The sequence below is a fragment of the Taurulus bubalis genome (assembly GCF_910589615.1).
Source record: "Taurulus bubalis genome assembly, chromosome: 8".
Classification (NCBI taxonomy): domain Eukaryota; kingdom Metazoa; phylum Chordata; class Actinopteri; order Perciformes; family Cottidae; genus Taurulus; species Taurulus bubalis.
In genome coordinates, this window is record NC_136596.1 from 11,717,245 (window position 1) to 11,744,043 (window position 26,799).

At 40.2% G+C, this 26,799-nt stretch overlaps 5 protein-coding genes and 1 long non-coding RNA gene across 24 annotated transcripts in view; 2 read left to right on the forward strand and 4 right to left on the reverse strand.

Annotated features, from left to right (window-relative positions):
- The window catches only part of iqgap2 (IQ motif containing GTPase activating protein 2), a gene marked incomplete at its 5' end in the record, with an annotated part of 31,473 nt that extends 30,612 nt beyond the window's left edge, over positions 1-861 (forward strand). Inside the window, one exon of the mRNA XM_079221739.1 lies at positions 223-861. Coding sequence (XP_079077865.1) covers positions 223-336 — 114 coding nt within the window. The 3' untranslated portion in view covers positions 337-861. The remainder of the gene's footprint in view (positions 1-222) is intronic.
- A 299-nt stretch (positions 862-1,160) lies between these two features.
- Positions 1,161-3,288, forward strand: f2r (coagulation factor II (thrombin) receptor; the record flags this gene model as incomplete). The annotated part of the gene is made up of 2 exons (XM_079222057.1): positions 1,161-1,230; positions 2,069-3,288. 2 exons carry the CDS (start codon positions 1,161-1,163, stop codon positions 3,286-3,288), a joined length of 1,290 nt encoding a protein of 429 aa, XP_079078183.1.
- Positions 3,289-3,620: 332 nt separating this feature from the next.
- LOC306740642 (uncharacterized protein) lies at positions 3,621-5,206 on the reverse strand (the record flags this gene model as incomplete). The annotated part of the gene is made up of 6 exons (XM_079222871.1): positions 3,621-3,939; positions 4,203-4,304; positions 4,386-4,496; positions 4,618-4,679; positions 4,824-4,969; positions 5,096-5,206. The coding sequence occupies 6 exons, from the start codon at positions 5,204-5,206 to the stop codon at positions 3,905-3,907; spliced, it is 567 nt and encodes a 188-aa protein (XP_079078997.1). The 3' UTR covers positions 3,621-3,904.
- A 632-nt stretch (positions 5,207-5,838) lies between these two features.
- Positions 5,839-8,059, reverse strand: LOC306740017 (saxitoxin and tetrodotoxin-binding protein 1-like). Its single transcript, XM_079222120.1, has 6 exons — positions 7,928-8,059; positions 7,248-7,390; positions 7,050-7,117; positions 6,668-6,796; positions 6,416-6,511; positions 5,839-6,321 (listed from the first exon to the last, which is right to left on the reverse strand). The coding sequence occupies exons 1-6, from the start codon at positions 8,036-8,038 to the stop codon at positions 6,233-6,235; spliced, it is 636 nt and encodes a 211-aa protein (XP_079078246.1). The 5' UTR covers positions 8,039-8,059; the 3' UTR covers positions 5,839-6,232.
- A 2,322-nt stretch (positions 8,060-10,381) lies between these two features.
- LOC306740606 lies at positions 10,382-10,878 on the reverse strand. The gene is made up of 3 exons (XR_013771053.1): positions 10,749-10,878; positions 10,588-10,652; positions 10,382-10,468 (listed from the first exon to the last, which is right to left on the reverse strand). It is a non-coding gene; the product is annotated as an uncharacterized lncRNA (long non-coding RNA).
- A 3,995-nt stretch (positions 10,879-14,873) lies between these two features.
- Positions 14,874-26,799, reverse strand: part of ssbp2a (single stranded DNA binding protein 2a) — a gene marked incomplete at both ends in the record, with an annotated part of 48,742 nt that continues 36,816 nt past the window's right edge. For 2 of the 19 annotated variants that reach the window (XM_079222778.1, XM_079222762.1), the window contains 13 exons: positions 14,874-14,976; positions 15,310-15,408; positions 15,527-15,555; positions 15,705-15,783; positions 15,945-16,015; positions 16,109-16,163; positions 16,281-16,316; positions 16,391-16,439; positions 16,811-16,878; positions 16,974-17,044; positions 20,841-20,904; positions 21,019-21,078; positions 22,530-22,619. In XM_079222778.1, the coding sequence (XP_079078904.1) occupies positions 14,947-14,976; positions 15,310-15,408; positions 15,527-15,555; positions 15,705-15,783; positions 15,945-16,015; positions 16,109-16,163; positions 16,281-16,316; positions 16,391-16,439; positions 16,811-16,878; positions 16,974-17,044; positions 20,841-20,904; positions 21,019-21,078; positions 22,530-22,619 (801 nt within the window). The remainder of the gene's footprint in view (positions 14,977-15,309; positions 15,409-15,526; positions 15,556-15,704; positions 15,784-15,944; positions 16,016-16,108; positions 16,164-16,280; positions 16,317-16,390; positions 16,440-16,810; positions 16,879-16,973; positions 17,045-20,840; positions 20,905-21,018; positions 21,079-22,529; positions 22,620-26,799) is intronic. The other 17 variants (XM_079222768.1, XM_079222777.1, XM_079222772.1 and 14 more) reach the window with 15 other exon arrangements.

Genomic DNA, 26,799 nt, shown 5'->3' on the forward strand with positions numbered 1-26,799 from the left:
TTCTCTGCATGTGTTGTTGTATAGAGTATGAACAAATATTAGACTTAGTTTATGAATAAAGATGTGTATAGATTAGTGTTTAAAAGATGTTTTCAGTAAATGTTTTACAGAGGACAGTATTATAACTATTTAATCTACTGCCAAGTACATCTGCCAAATAGCATCTCATCTCTATAAATGAAAAGCTTGTTCTAATTGCATCCATTTGTATTTTGTGTCCAGGACCTCCTTCAGCTGCAGTATGAAGGCGTGGCCGTCATGAAGATGTTTGACAAAGCCAAAGTCAACGTCAATTTACTCATCTTCCTCCTCAACAAAAAATTCTATGGAAAATGAGAAGGTGAAGAACAAGAGGGAGAAAGCAGCAGGAGAGGAAATGGAAAGATATTGTGCCTTCTGACAATACTGAGTTTGTTTAATACAATTAATTTAGTCAGCAAATACCAGATGGTGCAGGACAGTGTTGTTTCATTTTAATATAATTTCATGGATCACAGCTAAGTTAAATGTTGTTAAACTAAATGTATCCACTTTGTATTTTTCCATGTGGTAATTGTAAATGTTGTGTATTTTTTAAGAATTAAATTGTAATAATTATGTATGTAAACGCTAGGGAACTCACTAAGTGTGAACTTACGTTGAACCAACTGTCTATTAGTTCAGAAATGGAGCTCGGGAGCAACTTTCCAGCCTGCATGGCGATATGAAATACTGTAGTTCACCAGTGCCTTTTTAATTAAGAAAACATGTTTCAATTAATAAAACATCTAAACATTTTAAAAGCTACAACTGATGTATTATCAGTATATACGTGATTTATAATGTTTGAACAATGTGCATAATAAATTACACATGTCTACATTTATTTGTGGTTTCTTGTGTCTCAGCCATATTATCAGTATTATTTATTCAAAAACTACTTTCTCAGTTGTAATACCTGCCAGCCTTCTACTTCTTTGAAGACGAATGTTTTCGTCTGAAGACCTGGTACACATTGTTTCACTGTAATGGGGAGGAGATGTGCAGGGAGGCGGAGTATGATCCAGTCTGCAATGACATGTTGGATGCTGGCAGAAAACCACCTCAGTATCTCTTCAGACAAACCAATAATTTCAACCCACTCGTAGGCGTTAGATTCCTTGAGGATATACACTGAAGCCATGGTTCACCTGTCAATAGCGTTGTCCGTGTTGTTTTCCCTCCGTAGCTCAGCACTCGTCTCCCAAAATGGTAAGTTGCTTTCTAAACTAAACTATGTAGAACTCTATGATAGTTCATCACTGAATTTTGTATAATTGTGTATGACTATACAGGCTTGTACTCTGCTGGGTCTTGCAAGACCTGTTAACATTCAGGCTGCAGGAGATATAATTGTATCATCTAACTTAAAGTAAATGTGGCAACTTGTTTAGTCAAAAAAGTGCCAGAGAACCCTAAAACATGATTTAATTAATATTTTTTTTGAACTATTGTCAAATAATCTGGTTGTCGATACCACGGACTGTGTTTTGATAGTTGACCTACTGTGGTTGATAGTACCTTCATATAAGTAGGCCAAATACTTTTTGGCAAGAATTTTTTTTTGTAATGGATTATTTTTACAATGCGATTTTACAGTTTTCACTGAAGGGCATTATCTAAAAAAGTTCTTCCAATACTAGTCGTGGAAGATTATGAATGAGTCACTAAAACATCTTCTGGGCATCTCTCTTAAAATAAGAGAATTGATTCTATAATGCCTCCATTCTATAACTCTGCTAATTCGATCATGTTACAGATCTGTAGTGCTGCATCATATATTTGTATTTGTATATATTTCTTTTAAAGAGACATGTTACCCAAATTACAAAAACACCGTTTCTCACTTATTTCTGGATTTATCTAGAAATGAAAAAAAGACCTTTCACATTTAAAGACATGCAAAGAAACTAGAGAAAAGTGAAAATTGGGTAACTTAACCCTTAAAAAGCGTGCAGAGTGCTGTATCTGCATAATAAGTCAAAAATGAACAACTGCAAAGAAAGCATCCCATGACAGCCAGTTTGTTTGTTTCCTTGTCTCTCTTCAGGCTCTGCGCCCTTCCTACGGACTTTCTCTGGTCACTTTAAAACGGTCCCAGATGAGCCTGACGACTACCTTGACCTGTCTGCGTTAGACAGTTGGCGGGATGACGAGGGGTCCGGCTCGGGGTCTCAGCAGGAGCCGGTGAAAAAACACAGTCCTCACCGCCATCCCCAGAAGCACTATTATGTCTCAGAGGACACTAAAGATTTCCTCAAGGGTCGCCTGGCAACGAGCTTCGTCCCGACCGTTTACACCCTTGTCTTCATCATCAGTGTGCCCCTTAACCTTGTTGCCTTGGTGATGTTCATGCATCACGCCCGTCCCAGAAAACCGGCGGTGATATACATGCTGAACCTGGCCTGTGCGGACCTACTGTTCGGCCTCCTGCTTCCCTTCAAGATCGCCTACCACTACAACGGCAACAACTGGATCTATGGCTCTGTCATGTGCAGAGTTGTCACTGCAGCTTTCTACTGCAACATGTATTGCTCAGTGCTGCTCATGACGTGCATCAGCATCGACCGTTTCCTAGCGGTGGTTTACCCCATGAACTCCCTGACGTGGCGCAGCCCTCAGACGGCCTCCGCTGTGTGTGCTGCCATGTGGCTGCTGGCCCTCGGGGGAGTAGCTCCTCTCCTCATCTCTGGCCAAACCCTCTATTTGTCTGACTTGGGCATCACCACCTGCCATGATGTGCAGGATGTGGAACAACTACAAGCTTACTATGTTTACTTCTTCCCCATCTACTCCTCCGTCTTCTTCTTCATCCCTCTTGTCTTCACTGCCGTTTGCTATGTCCGTATTATTCAGGCTCTGGCAGCGACCAACATCGAGAACCGCTTCAGGAAGACTCGAGCCGTGGTGATGGCTGCGGTGGTGCTGGTGGTGTTTGTGGTCTGCTTCACCCCCACCAACATCATCCTGATGGTCCACTATGTCCAGCTGTCCCACGAGTCCAGTGACAGCTCCTATAAAGCCTACCTGCTCTCCATGTGTGTAGGAAGCCTCAGCTGCTGTTTGGATCCCGTCCTGTATTACTTTGCCTCCTCTCAGTGCCAGAAGCAGGTGGCAGCGCTGTTTAGATGTCGCCGACTGGCCCGAGAAAAGAGCAGCTCCGAAACACAGAGTACAAGAACCAGCGGGCAGAGAGACAGCAGCAGGTCATACAAGATGGAGAGCATTCAACCTGACCTGGGGAGCCATTACAGCAGGCTGGTGGCTTAACTACACGGACATGGGACGCTGGCTTCTCAGACACTTCTCAAACCTGTACTTACCGTATAATATATCTGAATCTATGCATATAAATAATCAAAATGCTTGGGTTGGATGAAAAGAGTGTGTCCAGTGCCTTGTAGTGCTGGACATGTGTCCACTTAAATTAGCCTATTGGATAACCAAATACACCCACCAGTATGACAGTGTTTGATATGTTTGTTTTAATTTCACAGAGAGCATGTCGCAACATGCTCCGCCATTCTTTTCAGATTTTTGTTTCATATTCTTGTTTTCAGCAAATCATAGGATATACACAGTTAATAATAATTCATCCGAGTTTTAATCTGAAAAAACATTACAAGTTATGTTGTAGCTGCATTGTTGTAGGACAAACATCTGCTATAGGTTTTGATAAGTGTGTGTGTGTATATATATATATATATATATATATATATATATATATATATATATATATATATATATATATGTATATGCAACAAAATTAATCAATTGAACTGCACTCGCATACATAAAATACATAATTCAATCAAAACAAACTATTCCATTATACATATGTTGCTTAATAATGATGTTGCAGTATCTTCATCTTTTTTATTGCTGTTCACTCTGTACTCTCTTTGTCATCGGGGCAGAGCTCTGAAACAAAACATAAAAACAAAATCTTTACGAGAAAAGAGCAAATATTTCCTCAGCATTATGGAAATGATGTTGGCAGCATTTTAATTTTCTCACTGTGTGCATTGCACTTCAAGTTTTCTGCATAAAAACACAATGTGTAATCATATCTAAATGTTACATTTTATGGTCCAGCATCTCCATCTTGTGGCAAGTTGTGTGTGAGTTGCAGGCACAGCTTTGTTTTAGCAACAGTCATTAAAGTTCACTGAAGACGCACTGACCTGTTTTACCATCGTAGCTGTAGAAGTTCTCTGGGAAGTTCAGACATCCAACCTGTTTCCGGAAAATCTCAACATCTTCCGGATCTATTTTTCCAGTTCTCGCTGATAGAAATGAGAGATTTTAAAAGGAGTTATCACATTTAGAACTCTGAACAACTGTGTTAAAAGCAAAGAGGAACTTACTGAACTGCAGGATGTATCTTCCGGTGGTGTCCCCATTCCGAAAGGTGTCTGTCCACAGCAGGCAGTCGGAGCAAGTCTGTAGAATATGTCCTTTGTGGTCTGAAAGATTTTCTTTAAAAGTGGACAACAGAGCGATTTATTATTCTGCAATATTATTTATATGGAAATAGCTGTGGTGGTTTAAACTGTGCTATAGAAATAAGCTGCTTCATCACTTTACTACGTTACTTACTACGAAATGTGGTCGCAATGCCTGAGACTGTTGCATTTACCGCCCCCGAGATACACCGATTACTGAGAAACAAGAACATGATGTGACAGACTACTTTTTTTACCAACTCCAAATGTAACATGCAGTTTGAAAAGGCTAACCTTTTGAATAGTGTGCTACAAACAATATTTCTGCCCAACATATTAACTAAATCACCAAAAACTTACAAGCAGTAATCGCCCCAACGTAATGTCACAACCTGACTGTCAGAAGTGGGAGACAAGTCTATCCAGGAGCTTTTCAGAGACTCCAGTGCCTTGTGGTAGGGCTTGGGGTCACCAGCTCCCATCACATACACCCATTTTCCAAAAACCTTCAAATAAAAGTCAAGATGCATATAACTATATACAAAATATCTGAGTGTACTTATTGGTATTGGTGATATGCTTTTAAAATAAAATCTCATATCTTTGGGATAAATAAGATGGAGAAAACCTACCAGTTTGGGGTCCTCTGGTATAAAAGGTCTGACTAGGTCCTTACAGTCAGGTGCAGATGCAGCACTGAGGGAAGTTAAAGCCAACAGAAATACCACAGCAGGCAGAGCCATGCTCAGACCGAGAAGAGGATGAGATGGAAGAGGGAGAGTCAGCAGCACTGCAGAGGATGTCGCTGAAGCTGCAAAAGAAAACCTCAAACAAACAAAAAAGTAATTGTGTAAGTGCTAAAAATGGGGGGGAGGGGGTTTCTACAAGATGCACCAGTGACGGCTTTGTAACTACCATGCAGACTTCTTTAGTTCAGCATTGCATGGCATAACATTCCTCTGTTGCCATAGCGTTGTCCCTGAATGAACTCAGGCAAAGTGCCAAAACTTGTCCCTGACTGTTGAGACATCTAAAAAGTCCCCGAGGTGGCTTTTCTTTTGTTGAATGAAGGTTATTTCTCAGTGGGTCTTACTGGACTCCTTGTGGCGACAGTTTAAAAGTTTGACGTCGTCTTTCTCCCCCTGCCGGAGACGTTACCCAGCAACAGTCTTTGTGGAAGTTTCTGGGAAAGGCGGCGCATTTGAAAAGGGGTGTAATGGTTTTGATGGAGCGATTATTCTGGATTCTATGGACTAGAAGAGAGTCTTGCATCTACTAATGCATTTGGAAACAATTAAAAAAATGTTGGAGCTCGGAAGCCAAATACTTTTACTGAATAAGTGTAGAAATATATGACAAGAACACAACACAGAGGGAGACTGAAAGCTTTTTTTTTATTTACATCGCACAACCAGTTGGAAATAGTTACTCAACTAACAGATTGTTAAATAGATATGAACACTGCATTGAAGTGGATCTTCCAGCCATAACTGTGCCTGCGAGAATCTGCTTAACTGTATACATATCACATTTCATAAACTACATTATGAGGCAGGCAGACACACAGTCATAAGACTACACATAACCACAGCTCTAACATGACACCAACAGGCCTTGAACTCATTGCTGCTGCTGAAACCAGCTATAACAGGACTATTGAAAATCTATTCCACAGTGCATGCAGATCACATTACAACACTATTGAGTACAGGTTAAGCTGGATGCGTCTGGATGCTGTTCAAAGGGCGATGACATCTCTTTGCTCTGCTTTACTTTTCATTGGGCGGAACATCGGTTTTATCATTCTCTGTATTCTCGGCACCAGTTGATGCAGGGACCCTGTCATCTGGACACAGATCTGGACAGATGAAAGAGGAGAACATCACTGATTGGTGAAGAAGGTGGAATGAACGTGCTTTGATGATTTTATTTGGTATGAAATGCCAGCTGACCTGTTCCTCCAAAGTGGTACTCTGGGAGGAATTTAAGACACTCTGCCTGCTTCTTGAAGGTTTCTAACTCAGATGACTCCAAAGTGCCGTTACGTGCTTTAAAGAGAAGCCAGAGGGTGAGGTGGTAGGAATAAAGAGAAGCCAGGGGAAAGAGGACAGAAATAAGAAAAATTATCAAAATATAAACACATTTTTACAAAAAATAAACACAAACATGGTATAGTTCTTTTTAGGGGGAAGAAGTTGCCTTACTAAAGAGGAAAAGGTATCGTCCCTTTGACTTGCCGTCAGGGAGGAGGGTGGTGTCTTCGGACAGGAGGCAGTCGGAGCAGGTCTCATAGTACTTTCCATCATGATATGAAGTGTGACCATTTATGTTAACTGTGACACATTAGAACAACAAGGCTTCACTATAATGTAACCCAAATGCAAGATATTAAATATGTGGTTGTCTTTTATTTCCATAAATATTTAAATAATGTATGTCAAACCTTTGTGACTATTTTTTTTAATCAAATCCGCCTTTACCTTGGTAACATTATTTTTGCTGCATGCTGCATCACCCACATAACATTACACATTAGGGAAAGAGATGAGCAGGGTGTAACAGAACGATATTGATAGAGGTAGTTACAAGTGGTGTGACTGGTCATCCCTGAGATGGTGGCATTTGCTAACCCCTGCAGGCATTTATCGTCACTGCTGTAATAGGACAAACAAAACAAGAACAAGGAGTGACAATCCACATCTTTTAATTAATATACACTCTTAACCATTATCATATGTATGTGAGCAAAAATGGAACATATCAACATGTCTGCAGTGTCCTTACAGGCGGTCGGACCAGTAGATGGACATGACTCCGCTGTCTGAGGAAGCCGACAGTTCCACCCAGGAGCCGTTCACCGTCACCAGGTCGTTCTTCAGACCGGGCTCGTCCCACGACCCCACATGGAGCACCCACTTCCCATAGATCTGCCACAAACACAGAGAAAAGACATCCATACGACTCAGTCACATGACTGCAGCATTTTGCCTGTTTTTTAAAGGCTTCATATTGTTGAGATTGAAAGTTTACTCTCATGAGAACTAGATCTGCTGAGGGACAGGTTGGTTTTCATCATGATAAAAATCTACTTAATGGACCTTGTGGTGACATCTAAAGTTCTTTGCTAAAGTCACATATCACAGTTATTTTTCTGTTAAAAGGGCACATAGCCTTGATATACAAGACACATCGATATGCATGAGGTATTGGATATACTTGTAAAACCATAAACAAAGATAATATATAACACAGATTGGCTTGTGCACAAGTACTGCTATGCTTAAGAGTGATACATTGAATGAGAAATTGTGTTAAGAGCCTTAGTTCATTTTAAATATCATGGAGCACATTTTAATTTTAACACCAAAACAAAAGCTATTCAAGTTATATTAACACACAGTGCTGTGCTACAAAGCCACTTCACATATGACCTCAGCTCATAACAAATGATTGCTTTTACTCACAGGGCTGTGGCTGTCCAGTACCAGAGGCTTAACCAGCTCTTTGCAGTCCGGTTCAGATGCAGCACCCAGGGAGGTGAGAGCCAGCAGAGCTATAACCAGCTGTGCATCCATAGCTCGAGACAGCAGGCAGCCAGAGAGCAACACTAATGTCAGGGATCCTGCCAGCGAGAGCCTCCTCAAAGCAACCAGGGGAAGTGTTCTGTAACAGTGGGCTGGGCCACACACACACACACACACACACACACACACACACACACACACACACACACACACACACACACACACACACCATCACGTACTACGTCCAGTCAGCAAGAGCTTGTCCTAGTTACCCCATTGCATAACAGACAGCTGGCAGAGTCTGAATAGCATCTTTCAATATGTGAACACCCCCCTGGACAGAGTCACACACAGGCACAAAGACAGAAACAATAAAAAGAAAGACACACACATTCTCACACACACACACATCTCCTCCCCTGTCCTCATCTGTTATTAAAGCAATGGTTTAAAAACTTTACAAATATCTTCTAGAACTACCTTCATGTGAAACACCCTATTAGAAACTTGTCACTTGTATAATATTGTGCTTGGCAAACACACTCTTTGCCAGATGTTAATCAGCTGGACAGCTCCATTTAAAAACGCAAACATACTTTTGAACTGTCAACAATGTGCTTGCAACATGACGTTGTCAATATTTGATAAAGAATCAGAAATTGCGTTTCATGGCTCTGTATCTAGAAGGTTTGATCCTTAAAACAGGGAGAGCTCTCTTAAGCACATGTGTTTCATGTGTTGGGTTTGTGTGTCTGTTTGCTCTTTGAGGGGAGGTTATGTAACAGACTCACACACTCTCTCTCTCTCACACACACACACACACACACACACACACACACACACACACACACACACACACACACACACACACACACACACACTGCCATTTATCTCTTCCGCTTGGTAAAAAGCGCTGTAGAGGCTTCTCACAGACATGTAAACGTGTTGCGTTCCATCCTTCATGGGGCTCTCCAACAAGTAGACAGCAAGAAAAGACAAGTGTTGAGGTAGAACAAGAGGTGCATTAATGAATCAGTCAGCATGTCCACTGCCCTGTTTAGCATTTCCATCTTAGACTCCCCTGAGATTTTTTCTTTTTATTTTATTCACAGTGTCTAGCAGTGTCTGCCAAGAGCCAGCAAGTACAAAGAGATAGAAGCATGTTGTTTTTGTAATATGGGGCCCACATTAATGTTTGGCGCAATAATAGGAAATAGACATGGACACCTCCATATTCTCGTTATCATGTATTTATTCTTTTTTATTCTTTGTTTATTGTTTTGTTCATTCACCTGGCATATGTTCATCTGCAATAGAATCTGAAATGGTTTAGTTACCGGTAGTAGGTTGATGTTTGGTGACAGTAAGTAAAGCTCATACAGACACTTCAGTCAGCTGAGGGGTCCTTTGGGCAGGAAGCAAGGGGAGCCTTACGCTTGCTTTATTCAGCAGTTCACCAAGTGTTGCGCTGATGTGCATGTAATGCTGTGGTTTAGAGTAAAAGGGGTGAAAACTGGATAAAAGTAGCAACTATGATGTCTCATAACTGATGTGTTATGTACATGAATGCATGTATATTGGAGTTTTGCGAGTTGAATGTAATAATGTGTCGGTGGACATAGTGCATCACCTAGATTAAACAGCTGACCTAGTCTGTCTGTCTCTATATGAGCACTGCGACAGTCTGGTGACCGGTCCAGGGTGAACCCTGCCTTGGTCCAAATGTTAGCTGGGATCGGTTCCCAATAAGATAAGCAGTGTGGTTAATGGAATGCAATGAACAAACACGTTGGTCAACTATAAGTGGACTCTTACTCTTATTGGTTGATTTCTTCTTCCAAGATAAAAAAATCTCTCTTTCATATTCAAACATGTTTCTTTTTATTCATGTATTCAGGGTGGTATCTTCACATCTATCAAGACATCTCTGATACACACATGAATAGAATATGGCTCATCGAGTAACTTCAGGTCTCTATTGTTCTTTCTCCTTTACATCTGCCGCCTTCTCATAAGGACACAGGTCTGAAACAAAAGGAGGGAATCAAGTTGATAATTGGCTCAATAAATTACACACACACAGTACTCCTTCGTGTTGTCTGTGTCGTGGTGAATCAGCAGCTTACCTGTGGTCCCTCCAAAGTGGAATTCTAGTGGGAAGTTGAGGCACGCAGCCTGTTTCTTGAAAAATTCCAGCTGAGGATCCTCCAATTTCCCAGTCTTTGCTGCAGGACAGTGTTTGTGTGTGTGTGTGTGTGTGGGGGGGATCAATACATTTGTTAATACATTTGAAAATCCTGAGTTTGTGAGTTTCACACATTACAGAAAAGACAGTTGCAGCTGTGAACTCACTGAAGAGGTAGAGGCCTCTGCCATTTCTGGCTTCCTCTTTTGCCACCGTGGTGTCGGTCCAGAGGATGCAGTCAGGGCAAGTCACCAGGTGCTCCCCGACATGCTCATGATCAGAGCCGTTATAGGAAACTGTTAGATATAAACACAAGATTACAATATTGTTACGCATTTCTAGTAACTCTGGATTAAGGCATGTATGAAAATATGTTACTTGTATTATAATCACACGCATATCATCATTTACTTACACGCCATCTTAGTGGAGTTGCTAGTGAAGGTGAAATTAATGTCTCCATGATGACATGTTCCATCCCTTGTAAGGAGAAATATAGATTTAGAGTAATCTCATTTATGCATTGATTGCCTTAAAAGTATTAACATTAATTTTCAAAAGATGATCAACAGTTACATTCTGTCTCCCCAGCGAAGGGTCATATCATCACTGTCAGGTTTGGGTGAGAGTTCGATCCAGGAGCTGTTTACCCTTCCAAGTTCCTTCAATAACACTTCATTGTCTGATGTTCCAGCATATAATATCCATTTTCCAGAAACCTGGACACAGATGTGCAAAAATTAATGTGCTAATTTGTACTCAAAGACAAACTCTTAACAAGCTTTCAACCCCTTGAAGTTTAAGATAAGATTAGTTCATAGGTAAGTTATAATTAGGTGAGGTTAAAACATGCAAAGCCACCAGTGTGGTCTGGATTCTGCTGGATGTAAATGCTGAAGTCAACGTACCTGGCTTCGATCCTCCAGAGGTTGAAGCAGCTCTTCACAGCCTGGATCAGATGCAGCAGTCTGATAGGAGAGAGCCAGTAAAGCTAAACAAAACTGAACAGACATGATTAGACGTTCAAATCACAGCCAACTGGACTCCACAGAAGAAAATCAACAACTGTTTTCCTGTAGGAAGGCTATAGCAGAGGGGATGTTAGATAAACATTGGGCTGTGGGTGGGACGAGACATTTTTGGGAAGTGAACGACAGTAAACATTGGGATTGTGTAATAAATAGTTCAGATTAATTATTGAAGAGACCAAAGAGTAAATTCAATATCTAAATTGCTCAGACTCCATGGGTGCAAGCCATTATAGTACTATTCAAGTACCATAAAGAATAATCTATACATTATTTATAACATTTACATTATTGTATTTCTTATGTTCATATTTATATTCTTTTATTTATACATTTATATTTATGTTTGTACATGGTAACTAAATGTTTATGCTTACCTCTGTTCTACTTTATTGTCCTTGTTTTTTGTGTTTTGTCTATTTCTGTGTATGTATGTTGAGAGTAATGAAAAACAAAATTATTACATCTATCGTTATTTGTCTTAAAATTACGATTTAATTCATAGGGGTTATATTTGAAGGATAATTTATTGGTTGCAGGCGGATGGTTGTTTACATGCTACAAAAGAACTGTAAAAGAATCTTCAGGTTTGTCCAAATCCTTTGTAATTGTATGAATGAACATTTTACAATTCTCCACTTTCTTGTGTCAATATAACTATATAGTCTAATAAAATGTATTATAAATTGTGTGGTTTTTAATTTAACTGTCGGCTGCATTTCATATGAAGAATGTTGTTGTTTTTTTGTCACATGCTTGTTGATTTGCAACCACAATGGATAACATCTGTGAAGAAGAGGAACATTGTATAGATCAACTGAGAGAACGTCTGCTCATTACCAGCTGCGTTGTGTTTATTGCGTTTTAATTCAGGAGCCTCAGCTTTGTTGACTTAAGCTCCGCTTTCAACACAATAGTCCCCCATGAACTGGTAAACAAACTCAATAACCTTGGATTATCCACTATACTCTGCTCATGGATTATGGACTTCCTCACAAACCGTCAGAATGAGTAAGTGACATTAAATTCCTGGGAATCCACATCACAAAGGATCTGACATGGGCCCTTAACACCTCACACAGAGGTTCTTCTTCTTGAGGAAACAAACAAACAAAAAAAATTCCCTCTCCGCTCCTAGTTAACTTCTACAGGAGCACCTTAGAGACAATTCTCTGCCACTGCGCCACCGTGTGGTACACCAGCTGCACAGCGGAAAACTGGAGAAACCTGGACCGGGTAATCAAAACCAAAAATGATATTGTTAATATTGTTTACAGGTACTATGCTTAAGTTTGTCAGCAGAGGAGTACAAGCACGGGCTGAGTTGATCAGTTGATCCACATCCAGCAGAGCCAAAGTGTTACATTTAATTATTTTCCACATTTTCAACAACTTATTATTATTGGAAATATTCACTCATCTTAAGACTTAAAAATATGTTATTCAATATACAGTATGTTTTTTATTTTACCTAACTCTGTTCTGTATAGGTCTACAGCTTTTTAGACCAACAGATGGAGCGAACGGTTATAATGTTTTGGTGTGCGACACTGCGGTGTCAGGTGCAACTGTGTGGCATCGGCAAACGGTTTACATGGCTCACAGGTCAGGTCAGATAAACAGGGAGTTCAGGGCCGGCCCTGGATGTTTATGAAGTCACATACATTTTCCAACATGATTTAATTATGAATATTCTTAGTTACGTTAGCTAACTTCATGTAGACATGACTACATTTTTTCGTTTTTTTTAAAGATCTTTTGTCCTTATTCTTTGGACATTGCTGACGTAATGTTTCAGCTGAGCTGCCGGCTCTTTGAATTGGTTTGAATGACTGCATGAAAGAAGAGGCGGAGTTGGAAGGGAAGTCGTTCTAGTGCGCACAGTCCTCGCAACAGTCCTCTCAAATGAAAAGAGCCGACACTTTGACTAAGGGAAGAGAAGCTTTATACTAGCATATTCAAAACCCATGAAATACTTCTCTGTGTATTTACAAAAACATAATACAAGAATAAAAAAGAGAAAATTAACATCACAAATGGAGTCCCACATACTGCCACAAAACAGAAAACATGATCCAATTTACAAATGCATCTTCTTGTACTCTCAATTATGGCTTCAATCTAACACAAAAACAAAATAAAATATCTCTGTTTGGTTGTGATGGTGCATCATCAGTCCACCCCTCCCTTTGCAATAATTCTCTACCAGATTTTCTTTAAATAATAATAATAATAATATCAAATACACGTACAAGACAGAGGAGCTACATTTGTGAGCTGTACACTTTGCAGTAAGGAAGGTTAGAGGAGAATGTTCACAGGCATATCAACCTTTTCTACATAATGATAATACATCTTGGGCAGTGAGAAAAAGAGAAAAAGAAAGAATTGATTAAAAACAAGCTTATTTTTGCTTTCTGTACCAACCGACCTTTCACATCACAGTTTATCCGGATGGCAATTAAGTATGAGTGACCAACGTGATTTCATAAGCTTGTGTCTTACAGTTACCACTCGTACTGTTCATCGGTCTTTGTGTTCTCTCTCTCTTGAACATGTTATGTCCAGACGTGGGCCGTTGTATCGATTTTGCAACTGTGACTCCAATATGTAAAATGATAAATCACTTGGATAAAGGTTTAAATAACTTGAGATGAGAAAGGCCTCAGCAACAAACAAAAAACACAACAAATATTATGACAACAAGCACAGGTTCAGTGTCCCCTCTTGTTTGGTGACATATCACACTGTTCTATGGGACCTTTGTGTAGATCCTCTTTCCCAGTCAGCAAAGAGACTGATTTAAAGCAACACTATGCAACTTTTGAAAGTTGAAACCCATTCTTCCTCTCCAAAACAGAAAGTGAAATGTATAACTAAGACTCACTATTGGTCAATTCAGCACACTGTACAATTGTTGTTTCTCTACCAACAAAAGTTGCATAGTTTCGCTTTAAGCATTAAACAAACATCTTTATTTACCATTCAATGTGATTTCATATTTAAAATGCAGTTAATATTTCAGGTTGTGTGGAGGCCTTTCTCCAAATCATGACTAAATAGCTGACTTTGATGAGATTTCATTTTCCACAATTGTGGCTGAGTTTTGGAATTTAAAATAAAAACGACCCATTGAATAAAACAAATTAAACGATGTCATCAGTTTTAAAGATTTAAAGGACACACACGTTGAAAAGAAGTAAACCTCCTGGTATTATCTTTTCTATTCTCAAGAAAAGACAAAAGATATTACATGTGACAACCAGTTAGATGTATGTATATATATATATATATATATATATATGTATATATATATATATATATATATATATATATATATATATATATATATATATATATATATATATATATATATATATATATATATATATATATATATATATATCTCATACACACTGTTTGCAAATATACAAGGAGTTCTCCTCCAGGTTGTTTCAATTTGGTTGCTTTGTACAGTCTCATAGTTGCAGAGGAAGAACTGATGAATGTAGCACAGTCACCACTTCGAACGGGAGAAGAAATAGGAGAGAAGAGACGTGGGCAGAAACAATGCAGGGGTGGGGTTGGGGCATAGTAGGAGGACAGGGCCTAGGGCAAATGTCCTAACTAGGCAGGTGGTGGTGGTGGAGGAAGAGTCACTGGCCTAGATGACATCACATCCTGTCTCTCTGCTTTCTACTGATCCAGGTTACTGGGCAACTGAACCAAACCTGCTTCCAGAGCCTTCACACGCTCATCGTCATGTTTGGTGAATACTGCAGAGGTAAGATGGAGAGAAATAAGTATGTTTGAGTTTGTGTATGTGAGCATTTTTTTAATACAGTTTTACAGTATCCTTAATTATAAATCCCTCCAACAATGTTAATGATGAAGTCAAATTATTTCCATTTACAATTAACGTTTAATAATTAAAGTGAATGATGCCTTTTTAATTTCTTCCCAGAGTTAGACTGGAAGATTCATACCCCTCACATGCCTGCACGGTAAATGAAGCCACAGTGGCAGCTGATTAGCTTAACTTGCAATACTCATGATATTGAGTTTTGAGATCCCTCTAATCTTCACATAATAGATGACAATTGACTTACACTTTCATTCTGAAAAGGGTTAAGGAAGTTTCCTCCCATCTCTCCATCCTCCCTGGGGGTCCCGGGCTGGTTACTCATACTTAGGTTCCCAGGAGAGTTCTTTTAAAAAGTATGTAAAAAAACATCGTAGTCATTGTATGCTATTAAAGCTACACAAAGCAGACACGCAGTGCATTTGCAAACTGGAGTTTGAAAGTAGATCAATATATTATTCTACCTTCGGGAGACTGTCCATATCACCCGACCCTGAGAGAGGTAACACAAGTATGAGAACTAGTAACCATTATCAAAAGAATGCTTGTTTTGCTTAAAATTATTTGAACTCTTAGGACAAACTATAACCAGAGATTCAGTATCAATGTAGCACATACTGTACAAGCTACTTGCTCCTGTACCTAATGATCCATTCATGTGATGGGGCTCCATTCCAGCCATTCCCCCGAGTGGACCGTCACCACCTGCACCCATAGGGAACTAAGGAGAACATACACAGCAGACAATGATGTGCCTGCAACATAACTAAATAACAATATTTTGATATAAAATAACTACTACCTTCACACATAAATGCAACTACCATGTGCATGTAAATACACTCAAACACAATGGTATACACAGAGAGAGAAATTGCTCACATTTGGTCGGCTTCCACCTGGAGGGACTGTGTTTATCATAGTGTACATGTTGTCGCCAGAGTTGGTTGAATCTGACATAATGAACAGAGAAACAATTAGATGACAAAAGAGAAAAAACATACAAACACAAACTGACAGACACACATGGAAGACATTGAACGTACCTGCTGGACTTGGCATAATGGGGGTCCCAGGTGGCCCCCCTCCTCCTGGAGGTCCCTGAAATCACAGGTTTGGTTTCCATAAGATTCATTCATTGACTTGTAAATTTCAGTCTATATAGATAGTGAGCAGCAGCAGCAGCAGCAGCAGCAGCTTAAACCCATGCATACATACCACATAACTTCCTGGAGATGCAGACGAGTAAGGGGTCTGCAAAAATACATAAGGAAATCATGAAAGTAATGAAATAACTTTCTGTTGGGTGTCTTTGTTTGAGCACTTACCGAATTGGAGTTTGGAGGATTTGGCCAGGGTCTACCCCCACCAGGTCCCCTGGAACACACACAGTTATACACTTTAGTTTTCTGCTTTTGCCAGGCTTCTTTGTTTCTAATTCATTTGGGCAGAGCTGGCAACAACAAGCTCTGCTGTTGCCAGAGAGAGGTAATGGGAACAACAAGTAATAAAGAAAAAGGATAAAAGAAGACAAACTAGAGGAAAGCTGGCTCCTTGCTCCACTCCCAGATTCAAGAACATACAGTAAAGTTGTAATTAAAACCACAGAAAGGAAACAGCTGACTGCCTCTATTTTAGTGAGAAAATTAAGGTTGTTTGCATTTATTGTCATCCCTCTGACTGAGAGAAATGTGGGGAGGTCATTTTCACTGTGTGCGTGTAGATTGTATAATGTTGATACCACTCACATGTTCATACCAGGCATCCCAGGACCAACCAGGGCATTCAGTGGTGGTCTCATCCCGCCTCCATAACCCTAAAAAAGAAGACACCAAATGTCCTCAGTTACAAGAGAGTAAGTCTCAGAACCAATGCTTTGTAAATATTCCCACAAATCATCTGGTCCCATACCTGGGGCCCTAGCGGTACCATGCCTCTGGGTGGAGTCATCCGCTGCATTGGTCCTCCCATATTTGGATGTCCTGAAATAAACAGAACAGTGTATTCAGGTCAGACTGGGGTCAGTTTTGGTTATGTTTACCCCTATCAGCTTGCTAAAACTAGAAGATACGGAACAGTTATTTGATCACATTACATTTTGTGAACAACTCTCGTCATTGTCTTCTGAGCTCTCTCTTCAAACATCCTTGATCCCTCTGTGTATTTTTGTACGGACACTGTAGTGATGCAAAAACCTCAAGGGGACATCCAGTTTTAATTACACTATCTTCTCATTCTAATGTTGAGTTTAACTGTAAGAACATTTATACTATTTTGAGTGTGAATGGGGGTGTACGACAAGGATAAGAGATGGTTTTATCCCTATCAACAAATCCCATGAAAAGGCTTAACTACCAATGAACTCATCCTTCTAACATTGTCAATGTAGCCACAGACTGACACAGTTTATCCCTCCATGCTGTAGACCAGGGGTATTCAACTAAAATGTTAAGAGGTCCAGTTAGAGAAATTTTCTTGAAGGAAAGGTCCAGAAGATCTATTTAGTGTGATATATATTTAAGTAGCCTGGTAGTTGTATCAACATCTGCATGTAATCAATACCTTTCAAATCAAATGAATTCAGAACGATTAAAACACTTTTAAACAATATTTATTATCACGTAACATAGAACTGGACTTATGTGTGACTGCAGATATGTATAATGTTCTCTCATGAACTAAATTAAAGTAGGGCTGCATTTTAAAATAAAATAAATACAAAATGAAAATGGTGCATGTAATAATAAATAATAATAATCAAATAAAGTGCTTAACTTCAGAACAATTAAATAAAGGGAGGAAAAGCTTAAATGTCCCCGTTTCTGTTTCAGTCTCAAACAATTTTACAGATAATAAATCTCAACACATCTTAACAATTTAACAGTTTTAGAGCATCACTCTTGCATCCCACGCCCCCACTTTGTTGCTCAGTGGGAGAATTGAGCTCTAGCTTGTCCTGGCAGGACTTTAAACCTGGGCTTGAATGGAGTCAGGGCCATTCTCATGCACATGTGGAGGTGCTCATTGGTGAGCCTTGAACGATATTTATTTTTGATGATATTCATCGTGGAGAAAGCTGCCTCGCAGTTGTAGGTGGATCCAAACATGGTCAAGATGTATATGGCAACTTTCCTCAGACCTGGAAAAGCTGTCTCAGGGACCGTTTGGAGCCAGAAAGTGGAAGGGTCAGTTTTTAGAAACTGCTCTTTCAGGGACACATCTACTTGGAGATCAACCAGTTGCATCTGGAGAGGCCCAGGATTTACCCATTTAAAGTGCTGTGTGACTTCCTTTGAGAACCCCCTGACATCAGTGATGATAAATGGGTTCTGAATGAACATGGTGATCTGCTGTCCAAAGCTGAAGCTGTCAAAACGGTTGCTGAAGTTTACGATCAGCTTATCAATGAAGTCAACAAAAGAAGACACATCTCTCTGTCCCTGAACCTGTTCCTGCACTGCTGGGAAGTGTGCACAGTCTCCCTGCAGGTCTTCCTTGAACAACTCAAGTTTCTTTTGAAAGACAGCGGTCATCAGTTCACAAATTGAATTGTCCTTGCCCTGTAGCCTCAAATTCAGTTCATTCAGATGTGCAGTGATATCAATCAAAAAGGCCATATTATCCATCTGTTTCTCATTTTCTAAAAAGAGAGAAAACTGTGTTGCCTTCTGATGTCTTAGCTCTGCCAAAAAAGATGCTACTTCCCTCCTGATGGACCAAAAGCGTGCTAAGACCCTCCCTTTGCTGAGCCATCTCACATTATTGTGCAGCAAAAGATCATCAGCATTGGCATCAACTTCTCTGAGGAATTCCCTCAGCATGCGATGCTGGGTGGAAGAGGATGCCCTGAGAAAATTGATCATTTTCATCATTGTATTCATCACTTCAGCATGCTCATCTGACAGGGAGGCACAGAGGACAGATTGATGAATGATGCAATGGTAAGCTATGAGCTCTGGATTGTCCTCTTTCAGTCTTGCTACAGCTCCTTTCTCTCTCCCTATCATAGCAGGGGCTCCATCTGTGGCCATTGAAACCACTTGTGTTGGCTCTATTCCTCTCTTCGTTAATATCTCCTTAATGGCCAGGTAGATATCTTCTCCTCTTGTACTGGTTTGAAGGGGAGTGACACCTAACAGGTCTTCACAGAATGCTTTCTGGTCTGTGTTGAAAAACGTGACGTACACTAACAGCTGAGCATTGTCACAGATGTCAGTGGACTCATCCACAGCTAAGCCTACACATGGTGCCTTATGTATGGCTTCATTTAGCTGGGTTAGCACGTCCTGAGTTAATATTTCACTTTTCTTTGTGGCAGATGATGCTGACATGGGTATTTGCTTTATCTTAACACAAAGCTCTTGTTTTGGTTTTCCGTCAAGTAATGTTTCAGCAACGACACTCATGCATTCTTTGACAAGCCCTCCATCAGTAAATGGCTTTTTGTGTTGCCCCAAAATCCAAGCAACTCTGAGGGAACCCTGGTGAGCACGTTGTTGGGCAGTGAACGTGTGGCTCAGGATCCTGCTTGACTGTTCATATTGGGCTGTGAGGCCACTTATTTTCTGTGGTCTCACTTCGGATTTGAGTGGGTATGTTTGTTCAAAACTTTTATGTTTTGTCTCATAATGGCGTTTCACATTGCCACTTTTAATAAGTGCCACGGTTTCTGAACATATAAGACACACTGGTTTTGTGCTCCCTGTGGGAAGTATGAACAGAAATGAGTCGGTCCATTCCGGATTAAATGCTCTATTTTCGCTGTCAACTTTTCTTTTTTTGGAGAGCGACATTTGTTCCTTATGTTTCTCTCCCTTTCGCTGTCTCACTCGCCTTTTTCTCAACTTTCTCCGGCGCAGTCGTCCGTTTCTCTCCCTTTGTTTTTAAATGTATCGCTATCTTTCTTTTTCTTTCTACCGTCTCAATGTGTAACCTGCCTCTAACTTTCTCATCTGTCTGCGCAGCGCTGTCTGTTGAGACGTAATGTTTACCGCCGAGAATGCATAGATTTGATTGGCTGAGTGGTATCACGTGGGATGGCACATCCGCTAAACCACTACTGTAAAGACTGCAAAAGCTGCGCCGCGCCGCCGTGTAAAAAAATAAAAACGCCCTGTCAGGTTTTAAATCATAACCTTCTGCTTTGGCTGGCGGTCCGGGTCCGGATGGGACGGCCTCTGGGTCCGGACCCGGACCGCGGTCCGCCAGTTAGTGACCAATGCTCTAGGACATCAATGAGGCTGACAGTTAGTTTAATGTCTTGAGGAATACTGGATGGATTGACTTGTAATTTAGTAGCCTACAGATATCCATGGTCCCCAGAGGATGAATCCCAAAACCTGATTTTCCTCTTGTGTTCCCATGATGGTATAATTACATTTTGAGTGCAACATCTCAACCTACTTGATGGTACAAATCATCTAGCGACATTGTTTTCATACTTTGGTTCTGAGCAAATACCTTGAAAATGAAAAACTTTCACATTATCCTCAGCTGTACTTCAGTAGTTTATGCTTATTAACAAATGTTGGCAAGTTGGCATTGTGAGCATGTGAGCCAAAACTAGCATTTGGGTCAAAGCCCCACTGTGCCTAAGGGCAGCTTTACTAAACCGTGCTTGTAAACTCTTTCTCCTGTTAATAGATTTGGGATTGTCAATTCTAAGACAAAATCTCGAAAAACAATGTTATCCTTTCACAAACCAGGTGCTAACTGCACACGTGGCACAACACACTGTGTACCGTATGTGTTTGTGCATAGCAGTGTGTCTTTGCGTACCTTGCTGTCTTGTCGGGTCCATACCACTGGGTAACATAGGCTGGCTTCCTGGGACTCCAAGTCCCTACAGAGGAAGGAGGATACATCACTAGTATTATCATCACTGTCTCACAGATGCTGTCCATTTCTACTACTCACAGTACTGTCTGCTGCCTGCAGGTGTCAGAGTGGTTCTTACCTGATTGGGTAATCTGAGAGGTAGTCTGGGTCCTCCAGGGTATCGAGGTGACATAAATGGCTGTAAGAAAAATCAGCATTAATCCAAATTGTATCACTCTGGATTATAAATACTGTGCACACAATCTCTCACATGCATGACAAACACTCAGAGCTGCTCTATCATGAGACTGTCGTGAAGTCTTACACTACATACTTTTTAAAAGAGAAATGTATCCAGTATCGACATACTTGTATTCATTTACTAAATTGAAAGACATATACACAATATACAAAACATACTGTCCTGGGTTACCAAATCAGATGACAAATTATAGTCATTTTTATAACCACTTTGATAGAAACAAGAGTGGTGTATAAACTGTATGGCACACCACTGTGGGAGGTTTCCACCACCAAACCAGCCACAGCTACTGCATACATCTTCTTTTGAGTTTTGAGTTTTGGGCTGATTTGCCTTTACAACAGTTCGTCTATGACAGCAGACTCGGAAGGCCGACCACATTTTCATTGGATCGGATTAATGGAAAGATTATGAGAGAAGAAAAGGTGAGGTTGGTTAATAATGATGTCAGTGTATTTTTTTGCTGTGTGCAGTTTTGCAGCTGTGAGTGGTTTAAGTTTTACGTGTCCTCACACAGACAGTAGCAATGCTGTTGCTATGTCTGCTGAACTGATGCCACTGTGGTCAGAAAACTCAGTCTGCAGTCTTACAGAAGTAATACAATAACCTGCCACCAGAGAGCAGCGGTCCACCCGTTTTGATCAAGGTCTTTTCTTTGATTACTCCGACTCATTTTCCAGCTGTGCTGAAGGTCTATCACAGAAAAACAGAGCTGCACTATTTTTTTTGTCTTTTGAAGCACTATAATATCTAGTTTTAATACATGCATTACCATATAAATGCAAATAATTGAACACAGAAGGCTGAATGATTGAATAAATAAATGACGATGAAAGCTAGATATGTGAATACATCTTTGCAGGCATGGCTGTGCATTGTTTGTGATCTGCATTCATTTCACCAATAAAAATCTGTTCACAAAATTCATCAGCGCATGCTGCGATTTGAACTGATTTAGTCCATATGTAAATAATGTTATGGAACTGAAATGAAGGACTAGCAACCTGGTACTTGCGATTCTTTAACCAATAGGTCTTGAAAAGACCTTGTCTTCAAAGAGAAATTGATCTTCAGAAGGAGGTGGAAAAAGATGTTTGGATTATTTTGAAAGTGGAGTTGAGAAATGCCCATGAAGGATATTGATCTGTGTGTCAGATGCGAGCGCCTAAGTTTGACTGATAAAGACGGTTAATCAATGTACAACTGGCAGAGTCCTTCTGATGGAGAACAGAGATGATCTAGGGTGAAGCTGCACATTACTTTTTATTTGCGAGACGTTTATTTCCGCTGTCAAACAGTGCTGCTCATATACAGATTAATGCAGATTATACACAAAGGTACCATCTGTATATTAATTAGCACATAGAGTGTGTGTAAGCATCCTATACCTGAAAGAATCCTGGAGGGACTGGCCCCACTGGCATGCCCTCTCCTGGGGGAAGGCTCCCCAGCACGGGGCTGGGAGCTGCTGCAGCACTCTGGAAAATAAAAACACACACAAAGGAACAGCGTAAAACTCACAATTCAAACCAGTCTGCAGAAACTCAGCACCTCTTTGTTCAGCAGTGTTGGGAAGTAAGTACATTTAGTCAAGTATCAAAGTACAAATTATGCTAATTTAGGAGGTATATTATATTAATTTGACTTCCCTACATTTACTTGACAGTTTTGTTTCATTGCAGATTAAGATTATATGATGCCTTCATGAAAATATGATGCATATTTGAGGATTAAACTGCCCAACAGAGTATGAAGAAGTAAAAACTGCAGCAACAGTATAATGCTACTTACACATCAATGCATGAGTCAAAACTGTCCCATAATGTACTTTATAAATAACAGGCGCACTTTTACTTTTGATACTTGGGAGTGCATTTTCTTGAATTGCTATTTTTTTCATAAGTAAACAATCTGAATACATTCTCAACTATTGTTGCTCAGTTAGTTGATGATAAGTTAAGTTAATAAGTTGATAAATTAATACAGCACCTCTCCTAAACATGCTGAATACATTCTGCATGAAACAATGCAAGTATCACAACATAAAAGATGAATACAAATCAATCGAAGGGTCTTCCTCCATGTCTCACTTGCAATCTCTCCCTCAGTGGAGTATTTCCTGTTTCTGCAGACACCCTGCCATGCCGGCTCAGGTTTATTTTTATACCTTGTGTTTTTTGTTGTGCTTGTCCCAGACGGGTGGCGCTGGCACATTTCAGCACATTCTCTGTCTGCTTCCTGTAGCATTGTACTACTAACTAAGAGTTACCACCCAGCACTGGCCTCTTTCTCAATCTCATCAAGTCTACAGAACAGACAGCATGCAGTCTGGGAGAGTGTACATCCAGAGAATAATATGTGAACAGTGAGCTTGCCTGTGTGTCTATGTGTATTATTTATTTCAGCTTCTGCCCACTCTCTGTCCTATTTCTCTCTCTCTCTCTCTCTCTCTCTCTCTCTCTCTCTCTCTCTTCTCTCTCTCTCTCTCTCTCTCTCTCTCTCTCTCTCTCTCTCTCTCTCTCTCTCTCTCTCTCTCTCTCTCTCTCTCTCTCTCTCTCTCTCTCTCTCTCTGAAGGCATTGGCTCCAGTGAAATTCACCCACAGTCTCTGAAGTTTCCGCCAGCTGACTTTTTAGGTCAGACAGGAACACGGTTTAATCAGAGCTGAGATAAAAGCAGACTGACGACACTCCTGTATCCCCCGCTGCTCCACTCCACAACCCTCGCTATTCCCTCGTCCTCCTTCATATCTCCCAATTGTTAATGTTCGGCAACAGGGAACAGGATGCCGTCCAGCTTTTTGATTCCATATTCTGCTGCGAACAGAGCTTGTATTTGTTTCAGCAGATTAATGTACAGATGGACACAGATGGATATTGTATCGCTATGGTTCAGCGGTGGGAGAATGGGTTGTTTGTTTGTGTGTTTGTTTGTATGAGTGTACAACATCGTGCACAGAATCAAAGGTGAGTTGTGAGAGTTGTTTTCCCCCCTTTCTTTCCTTTTGCCTTCTCGCACCCTGGATTACCCAGAATGCCTTTACTCCTTAGCAGCCTGGAGGTCTGCTGAGTTAGCCTTCTTGCACACAGAAAGAGAGGGAGTGAAAGAGGAGAAAAGAGGACAAAGCAGAGATTATGTGTGTGTGTGTGTGTGTGTGTGTGTGGGTGGGGGGGGGCAGTGAATGTGTGAGTGCACTTAATGTTTGTTTGTGCCGGTAAAGGAGAACTGGGGGAGGAAAAAAAAAAAATCTACCTGAATTGCTGACAAAGCAGCATTTTATAACTACAGCAACAAGAAAAAAAAACACGGCAGTATATATATCTGCCCCAAAACCAGCACCACCCTTCGTCTAAGGAAAGTAAAAACAACACTGGCACAACACCAACCCTTCTGGTACCAACAGTCTCTCTTATGACAAATCAGATTGGCTCAAATGACATTGAGGTATAATAATGACACGTTATGCGGTAACAGAGTTTATTTGCCAGATTACTTCTTAGAGTCTCAGGTCAGAGCTACAGTATGCAGTAGCATCTAACTCTTGGCAAGAAATAGAATGAGCATATTTCACAAAATATTTTAGGCAGCCGAGAATATAAAAAAAATTGAAATAGAAGTTGAGATATGAACTGTGACCTGTTTAGCTTTGGAAATGTTAGTTTATTGCTGATATATCGGTATCTGCATATATGTTGGTTGATATGTCACAAAAATGTTTGAGCTCATTCACAAACATTATTGCAGTTACATAGTTTGTACGGGGAGTAGACATCAAGGTTTGTTTCTATAAAAAAAATAAAAAATTCAGGGATGCTGAATAATGTTTATCCATAATTTGTCCGTATAATATTTTAAGAAATGCATTAACTGTCGAGATATAATAAAAATCCTTGTACAGGTGGAACACACACTACCTCATGGGGCCTGAAGGCACTGAGGAAATAATGATAACTATGAAGTCGGTTCAATTGGACTGATGGCCATGAAAATAATATGAGCCACATTCAACATAAAGCATAAAGCTTAAGACTCACCTGGTATCTTTTCAGACGAGGAATAGTTTGTGTTTATTTCTATATTCAATCAAAATGCTTACGACTCTCTCAGTAATTACCTTTATCTCCTGGCCTGTGGATGGTGATGGATAATTATTTAAGCAACATTAATTATATTGGTAACGACTTAGTGTGACAGTCGATAGCAAGCTGATGTGCGGAGACCTTTACTCTACCTCCCTATTTCAACACAAAGGTGCTCATGGCTGTTGATAATTGTGTAAGATTGCAGGGCTTCCCCTGATGTATTGTGACACCAGAGTGGTGCAATTAGCTGGAGTTAGCTACAACAGCTTAGTGACCAGCAAGTTCATAATATCAGCTGTCATAATTACACTACTGTCAATTACTCTGAATTGGACTCAATGCATTCCTGTCAGACAGTTCTGGATAAATACTGAATCACAGCTTATTCCAGCACTTAACCTTCATACACACCAAATGCACACACGCCGTTGCACATTGTTAATGAGTCCATCATTTACACTTCACACATCAGTGTTTACACTTCTCTGACAAGGCCGAGTGAGAGGGACAATGAGATATTGAGCTAGTGGCTTTACACATTAACGCACCGTATCATAGTACACGTTATTGTGTAAGTGGAACTGTCAACAGTGTTTGGTTTAGTGAGTTTTTGTACATTTTGACTGAGCTTATACACAGTCCCGCTGATATTTATTGATTGCACTTGACCTAATGGAGTTGATTGCTGATTCTTTGAGTATCTAGTAAAGCGCTATATCATTTTGAATTATTATTTCTTAGAACACATTGTCAGACCCAGTATAAGACCAAGATTATTTCTCAGATGAACACATTTGTAACTGGTAAAATAACTTGTTGTTGTTGTGGTACTGTATTACCTTTGATGAAAATATATTATTTAAAAACATGTTAATGACCATCCCATCTAAACCACTCAAAATTGTTTATTTATGTCTTCATACCAGTTCAACTCTCTTCTGCTCGTCTGTTTCAGTGGCTGGCTCCCTCTCCATGTTTATAGAGATCACAGAAAGACTTCAGTCTTAAGAATCTGACCATTCATTAAATTGTCCAATGATTGTTGTGTACTGTACTGTGATCCCAACATTCACAGGTACAGGTGTTGTAAGCAAAAGGTGTTTGTAATGAAACCTGAGGCTGTGGAACAACCATCTGTGCCCTCAGGTGAACACCTGCATCTCCTAGCAAACTCATTTGTTGCATACATTATTTAAACCACCCCCCTCCAGGAGAACGCCACAGTATACCAGACATACACAACAAGACATTCAGTACGATGAATTGCAACAGCACTGGATGTGCACTGCGCTCGGAAGCCAAAATGTCGGGAAAAAAAGTATATTAAAATAAAAATATAGTTGAATGTACAGGTTAAAAACCTTTTCTTCAGGTGGCAAAGAATCTCCAAGATAAATTACCAATAAAATACCTTGACATTACCCATTGGTTTGTGTTTGAGCCATCGCTATCTTGGCTTTTTGCAACCAGAAGTGAAATGAGAGGGTGGAGCTAAGTTACACCAAATGCTGAAACAATCGGACTTCTTTTTGCAACCAGTGGAGTTGCCCCCTGATGGCCAGTAATGCAAGTTTAAG

Bases quoted from the DNA above. Each gene is read 5' to 3' on its own strand.
- LOC306740017 (XM_079222120.1), bottom strand. From the start codon at position 8,038: ATGGATGCACAGCTGGTTATAGCTCTGCTGGCTCTCACCTCCCTGGGT. The intron at 7,391-7,927 runs GTGAGTAAAAGC...TGTTTGTGGCAG, and splicing joins TACTGGACAGCCACAGCCCT to ATCTATGGGAAGTGGGTGCT. The intron at 6,512-6,667 runs GTAAGGCAACTT...TTCTCTTTAAAG, and splicing joins ACGATACCTTTTCCTCTTTA to CACGTAACGGCACTTTGGAG.